This window comes from Diplotaxodon limnothrissa, linkage group LG17 (genome assembly GCF_057381915.1).
Source record: "Diplotaxodon limnothrissa isolate DT_005_m linkage group LG17, D_limnothrissa_male_GT1.1, whole genome shotgun sequence".
Taxonomy (NCBI): Eukaryota; Metazoa; Chordata; class Actinopteri; order Cichliformes; family Cichlidae; genus Diplotaxodon; species Diplotaxodon limnothrissa.
The window spans coordinates 36,232,989-36,240,559 of NC_140612.1; the positions used below are offsets into that span (position 1 = coordinate 36,232,989).

General features: G+C 39.3%; 1 protein-coding gene across 1 annotated transcript; it reads right to left on the bottom strand.

Moving 5' to 3' along the window:
- Nucleotides 1–600: 600 nt before the first annotated feature.
- LOC146615366 (uncharacterized) lies at nt 601–5,273 on the bottom strand. Its single transcript, XM_085375581.1, has 12 exons — nt 4,730–5,273; nt 4,549–4,581; nt 4,363–4,452; nt 3,880–3,951; nt 2,841–2,929; nt 2,626–2,728; nt 2,271–2,373; nt 2,139–2,191; nt 1,952–2,030; nt 1,257–1,729; nt 854–1,047; nt 601–745 (listed from the first exon to the last, which is right to left on the bottom strand). Exons 1-12 carry the CDS (start codon nt 4,940–4,942, stop codon nt 601–603), a joined length of 1,647 nt encoding a protein of 548 aa, XP_085231707.1. The 5' UTR covers nt 4,943–5,273.
- Nucleotides 5,274–7,571: the final 2,298 nt, after the last annotated feature.

A 7,571-nucleotide genomic window follows, 5' to 3' on the forward strand; every position in this document is an offset into this window, starting at 1 on the left:
ATCGGCCCAAATATCAAAGAGAAATTAAAAATGCATGCCATGGAAGATTTCGGGTCTTAGGGGGTTAAAATGACCAGACCCCTCCGGCCTGTTTTCCAGGCCACTAAATTAAACCCAGTCAATTACCAATTGAACAGAATAAAAACCTACGAGGTCCACTAATAGTCCAAAAGTCCAAATCTTTAATAGAAAAGACAGGCAGAACTCAAACAAACAATAATCCAAACGAGGAGCATATATACACACTGGAAAGTAAATAATTATAAGTTATTAAATCAGACTAATTAAATACAGTAAAACTAATAAGGGAAGACGAACACACGGGAAATAAAAATAACAGTGTAAACATACCAAAACTCAAAATAAAACAGGAAAGCTACTACAAACCGAGTGTGACACAATTACATTCATATTGAAACATATGTGATAATTTTCTTTCTTTGTAGCATTTTTAAGATATGTGTTAGAACAGTCATTATGCTGTTTGGATTAGGAACCAATCATTTTTGCCAAATAGTTAACACAAACTTAGAACAACAATGAACAATTTTCAAGATTCTGATTTACAGAACAAACAAAAGTCACAAAAGGTTTCATTATTTAAGAAACAAGATCAAGTTTTTCACACAGGAATGAAATGACAGAATCCAGTGCAGCGGGGCCAAAGGTGTGTGTCAGCAAACTGAAGGTTGAGGAATCAGTCAGCTCATGTTTAAGATTGTGTTGGATTTTGAGAAGAGTCTGTCTGTTATTAGAAAGTAAGATTAACAATGTTACACCAATAACCCAAATACGGGGAAATGACAAATAATACCAAAAAAGATACAACTTTCATATTGTTTTACTAACTTACTTTGTCATATCAGCACTTGAATGGTCGATGCCTTTACAGACCATGTCTGTTGTGACATCGCAGGCCAATCTTCCGGCAAACCCGAGGGCTAGCTCCCCAGCCTCCTCTTCACTCAGAACACTAAACACTGTTACTTTAGTTTTGGCCTTCTTAGGCCTGTCAAGAATCATTGCGGGCAGTTTGGCTTTACGGCCCTAAAAAAGAAAAAGTGCAAACACCAAAAGAGCAGAGAGAGACACACACACACACACACGCACAAACAAAGTTAAATGCTTTTGTTTACATGGTGTAATTGTGTATATGTTGCAGCAAATGCACAATTTCCAGCCACATTGTCACTTCATTGATACGAGTAACCCGGATTTATTTCAGGTGACATCAAAATCACGAAATGTATACCTACCCCAATCAAACCTCTGAAAACATGAACTGACATGTTCTCTGCGTTGATTCTGCGCTTGATCTCGTCTTCTGTTATTGTGTAGGTTTTCTTTTTTGAGCTTGGTACAGATAAGCGACCATGCACTCTGTAAACTGTACTAGTTCCTTCTGAATCAGTTTGAAATTCTGTATCTGCATCGATCCTGTCAACATCATCAGCAGCAGCATTATCTGTACTCAGACTTGTGCCGTATACTTCTGTTTCTTTTTCTTTGTCTTCAGTCTGTGTACCTTCATCTCTGACTGTCAGTCTTCCTATCTCACTGTTACTTGTCGATTTGCTGCAGATGTTCTCTCCCTTAGGAACTTTTCCTTTGTCATTCGCTGCCTGATGCTTTCCCTGATGACATTCTTCACTGGCTACTTCTATTGCTCCTCCTGTATAGCCACCCACTATGCTGCACAACTCCTTTCCCTCTGCTGTGCTGCACTGTGCTGTTACATAAAGAAGAATGATATAAACAGCACTATATCAATTTAATTGTGAAGAGAAATCCCCACAATACGACACAGTTATGTCTAAAATAGTTTTGTGTAAAAACTGGATCTTGAAACGTCCACTTTAATTACACAGTCCTGGTGTGCAAAGGCAAAATTACGAAAAAAAAAATTCACTTTAAACATTTTTGGACATTGTTTAGTTATATTGTGACTTACTCTCACAGAAGATACAGATGCCACAAACAGACTTTGAACAACGCATGTGCTTGTATGCACCACATTTCTGGCACTGCACCTGTGAATTAAAAAAAAGAAAAAGAAGAAGAAATAAACAAACAAAAAACAAATGAACAAAGTCCATTAAATAAACAATCTATATGGCTAAGGACATGTCATAGTGTACCCGGTCTTTGGCTGCAATCACACACCAGCACTGACTGCACTTCCTAGTTCGATCTGCAAAATATAATTTGTTTAAGTACAAGTTACATTTTCCAATGTTAGAGAAAAAGAAGGCAGCTAATTTTATCTTTACCTATTGAGGAAAATAAGTAGTGGCAAAGTCGGGACCTGAGCTTTGTGATTTCAGTGTTGTACTCCTCCACTTGTGTTTTACCGTCAATGAGAGATTGGGCAAACTAATAATTGACGAAGAAAAAAAAAAAAAAAAAAAGAACAAAAAGAATTAGATTAACAAAGAAATGTTTGTTTGTTTTTAACCCCCCCGAGAAAAAAAAAAAACAGAGCAACCAAAGCAAAGCATTACTGCTGAAATGGTTCAATCTACAAAAAAAATTGAGATTTTACCATCCTGCCTCTAAGGCTTTAAAAACTGAATAGGCAAAAATGTAAACATTACTTATATAGGTTAAAGCTATAGTTTTCAGTACCATTATGACATGCACTCCACATGAGTTCCCATCCTGTTGATGTGGGTGGCTCACATGTGACAAGGTCCACTCTCCAGCGCAGCCTCTTGCTGAAGCAAATGAGCTGAGAGATCGCAGTTATTACAAATAAAAAGCATATAGAGAAATCAATAACCACGTTCGGTAATGATTTCAATTAAATTAAATATGTTATGTTAAATATGTTAATTAATTACCTCCAGTTTTTCAACACCGCACTTTTTCTGACCTCCGACTCGCCAAATGAATTCATATAGACTATGGTCCTCTTGGGTATGTCACAAAACTGTTTTGTAAAAAGATGGATATGGTATTTAGTATTTAGTATTTAGTATTTATTTATTTATTGTCATTGTCAAGAACAATGAAATTGCGTTTGGGGCTTCCATACAACCCAAAAAAAAGAAGAAAATAATAAATACCCCTTAAAACCCAAGTGTACATATTTAACCCAGTGTGACTCCAATGCAATAAGACAATCCTTAGCAATAATGTTCGTAGAAATTCAGACAAAGACCTGAGAAACATGACAAAATACAACAATGCAACCCATTCAATATTATTGTACTGTGAGATATGATATCAGATATGATAGTTATCTATTTAAGAAAGAGGGGGGGGGGGGCAGGAGGGGGAAGAGAATAAAGATATGATGCACCAATGCAGACCAGTTCATTGCTATTAAGAAGTTGGATATGGTTATTGTCCGTGAGAGGGGGGCAGAGAGTTCAGGAGCCTCACAGCCTGTGGATACAGGCTGTTGGCCAGTCTGGATGTTCTGGCCTGTATAGACCTGTACCTTCTCCCTGAGGGCAGCAGATGGAAAAGGTGGCGCGCAGGGTGATGTTGGTCCCGCAGGATACTGTGCACCCTCCTCAGACAGCGAGTGGGGAAGATATTACTGATCTCTGGCAGACTTGTTCCAATAATTCTGCCAGCTTCTTTCACCACCCGCTGGAGTGCTTGCTGATCGGCCTTGGTGCAGCTGGGGAACCACACTAGAAATCCATACGTCAGAACGCTGCTGATGGCACAGTTGTAGAAGTTCAACATCAGAGATCTGGGAATGTGTGCGCTCCGCAGTCTCCTCAGGTAGTAGAGGCGCTGTTGGGCCTTCCGTACAACTGAGGTGATATGGTTGCCCCAGGACAGGTAGGCTTGGGCCTTGAGAATTCCTAATGAGGGACACTGAAAAGTATCATGCACTAGAGAGAGTGCAAAATCTGTGCAACTTACAAACAAGGTCCAGTGGCTGCCGTTTTCCAGACAGGCTCCAATCAATTTCTCATACATCTGAAAGATGTTTTTCTGGAAATAAAAATAATGTGACAAGTATGTTTTTCTGTCAAGAATGACACTGCAAAACTGCAAAAGCTTGTCAGGTGAGACTTGTAATTAATTCTGCAGATACACAAACATATAGAAAGTGTCATTTTTGGTTTACATTAATTAATTTCTATAGTGTGTACAAAACAAATCAAGACCACAGACTCAACACGCACCACTCAATTTTTGGTGTTCTTTATCAGTTGGCCAAGACAGAAATGTTTTAATCTGTGTGCATTGCTTTTGAACAAGTCTTTACACAGAAAAGGTTTCAGAAAGGTATTTTTCAGGTTCTTCTGACAAGGCTTCAATTTTGGAAAATGCTGTTTGTTTATAGTGGCAACTTATAAACCCTTTGTGATAAGAACATAGTTACCACAGTCCAAGTCATACCTTCAAAAAGTATGCACTTTGTGCTCTTGTGGACCCATCCAAAATTTTTCCAGTGATTTGGCTTGGTATTGGATAAATGTGAGGGAAATTCTATAAAAATAACATAAATACACCTATGTTTTCAAATACATTACAAAAAACGTAAACATGCTATGTCATTATGATCAAACAAGCTTTTCAACATACCTCACACTGCAAATAGATTAGGCCATCTATTACCTTATAAAACAAATAAATAAATACATATAAATAAAAACAGAACTAAGGAACACGATTCATTAAGTAAATTGTACAATAAAGTGTATTTAAAGCAGAATTTAACATTAGTTTTATGACAACATAAAAGGATTTTTATGTCAAGAGGTACCTCATCTGAAATGTTAGTCTGGTCAAACAGGGATTTCAAACTTGAAATACCAATAGAGTTTGGTCCAGCTACTCCCACAAGGTAATCTGTGAGAAAGCATATGCTGTAGTCAACAGATATCATTTTCTTTTTGCATGCTGCAACCATCATCCATTTCAGTCTTCTAGGAGCTTTGTCTGGTTGTAGTTCTTTTTTCTCCTCCTCTCCCCTCATCTATTAATTAAATTGTTTTCTGACCTTCCTAACTGTTTCCGACCTGTCTTCCCAATGTGATGTTTAAGCAATATATGTATGGTCAGAAGGGGGTGAAATTTTCATTGCAGTTGTACGTGTAACATTGCATGTGATAATAAAAGGCTTGATTGGTTGATTATTCAACATGAGTTGACATTTACCTGACATTGTGAAGGAGTCACAGTTTCTGTAAGGGTGTAAGAACATAACATGTGGATTTGTTACACTTCTTTTTCACAAGTTAATAACAATCAATAATTTTCATTCCATTATTTACAAGCTATCACACGATGTCCCTGGGACAACATTTACACGATGTCCCAGGGACAACATCTACACCAGGGGTGCTCACACTTTTTCCGCATGTGAGCTACTTATAAAATGACCAAGTCAAAATGATCTACCCACTACAAAAATCCAAAACATATACTTATTTATAAATATATTGAGGATTCTTTATATCTACAATGTATATACATGCATAACCGCAATATCCAATATTTCACAACACAATTAACTATGTAAATTTTTTGTCATTACCTGAGTTTACTCTGATGACTTGCACTGAATTGAATCAGCCAGGGATGCATAGTCCGGACAGTAGCTGCTGACGGCCAGGTTTAAGAGAAAAAACCGAGAGCTAAAAATTGGAGTTAACTCGCTGACTAGCTTGTCAGTTTTACTACACTTCGCGCCGCTGTTTGCGCATGCGCAGCGACCTAAGCGTCAGAAAAAATCTGCTGTCATCTGACTGGCTTCCCTGTATCAATCAAGTGACGGGATGGATGATAGGCTGGCATCTATTTTTTTTAATGCCATGCGATCTACCAATATTACCTTTGCGATCGACTGGTCGATCGCGATCGACGTATTGAGCACTCCTGATCTACACAATGTCCCAGGGACAACATTTACGCGATGTCCCTGGGACAACATTTACGCGATGTACCAGGACAAATTTGTAAATTTCTGGATTACTGTTAATCTCCATAGAATCAAGAACTCATGTCCAGTTTCACAGCTATGGACCAGTTAATTATGTTTCCAGGTGATAGTTTGATTCATAGATTCAGCACACAACCATAAGTCTAGGCCTTTTAGTCCAGATTCTCTTCACTTATGTTTGTAAAATGATCAGGGAAGCTACTGCAATTTTGCCTGACCCAACCCCCGGGCCACGAAACACCCAAAAAGTTGGGGAACACTGGTTAGCTAATGCTGTCGTCAAGTAGCCTATCGCTAGCAAACAAACAGCAAGCCAAGTGAGGAACATATGTATAATGCTTACCGTTTATTAAAGGAAAGTATCCTAAATTGACTTCAAATTCGGCGGACAGGCGAATTTACTTCAAATTCGGCGGACAGGCGGCGGTTTTTCGCTTCTTCACTTGTATTTCGAAATAATCGAAGGCGGGTATTTCGAAGTCGCAAAGGAATGACGTCACAAGAAGTTTTAATGTTTTAATTTAGAATGCACAAGACTGTAAAGCTATTCTTCTAGGACCTCCGAAGTGGCAGGCGGCCACGAGGTAATTTTTGTTGTTAAAGCACAAGTGTTACTTTTGATAGACTGAAGCGCTTAAAGCCTTTGTGTTTTATGTTTGTAGTTTTCACGGCGTTCAATAAGTGCAGCGAAGCGCCCGTCTTGAAGAAGCCGTGCCAGTATGGCAAGCCATTAGTGCCAAAATTCGCCACTTTCCTAACCCGTTTGGTTAAGAAATGGCGTAAAAAACGCCGTTTAATTATTCAAAACGCCGAAAAAAACGGCGTTCTGTTCCGACAAACGCCGCTTTTTCCGCCACTCGGATGGCGCCCTGAACGCACCATCCGAGTGATGTAAAAAGCGGCGTTCAAAGACAGACGGAAACGCCGTTTTTTACGCTACTCGGCACAAAACGCCGTTTTTATGCATCTTTGAACGCCGTTTTAAACGCCGTTGCAGCTGGCAGAGAACGCCGTAAAAAACGCCGTTGCAGCTGGCAGAGAACGCCGTAAAAAACGCCGTTCAAAGATGCATAAAAACGGCGTTTTGTGCAGAGTAGCGTAAAAAACGGCGTTTCCGTCTGTCTTTGAACGCCGCTTTTTACATCACTCGGATGGTGCGTTCAGGGCGCCATCCGAGTGGCGGAAAAAGCGGCGTTTGTCGGAACAGAACGCCGTTTTTTTCGGCGTTTTGAATAATTAAACGGCGTTTTTTACGCCATTTCTTAACCAAACGGGTTAGGAAAGTGGCGAATTTTGGCACTAATGGCTTGCCATATGCCTGTGTTGTCATTTCGGAGTTACAGTGAAAACGCGCCCTAGCCAGTGCCGGTGAGAAGCTAATTACGAAGACGGCAGCTGCAGAGAGTGACGGTGAAGTGGAGCAACACAAGAGGGCGCCATTGCATAAGCTCACCGTTCTCAAGCAGCCAGGCACAGCGGCAATAACGTTGTACAACTGGAGTAAGGTGGAAATTAATAAAAGACAGCATTAAAGGTAGAATAATAGTGGTTTAAGTCAAGGTTAAAGAGCCACAATAAGTTTCTATAACACATTTGTCAAAGTTTATTTAATTTCTACTGTACTTCAAGGTGATGCTTTGTAGTTTGGTGAATAGTTCTGTGT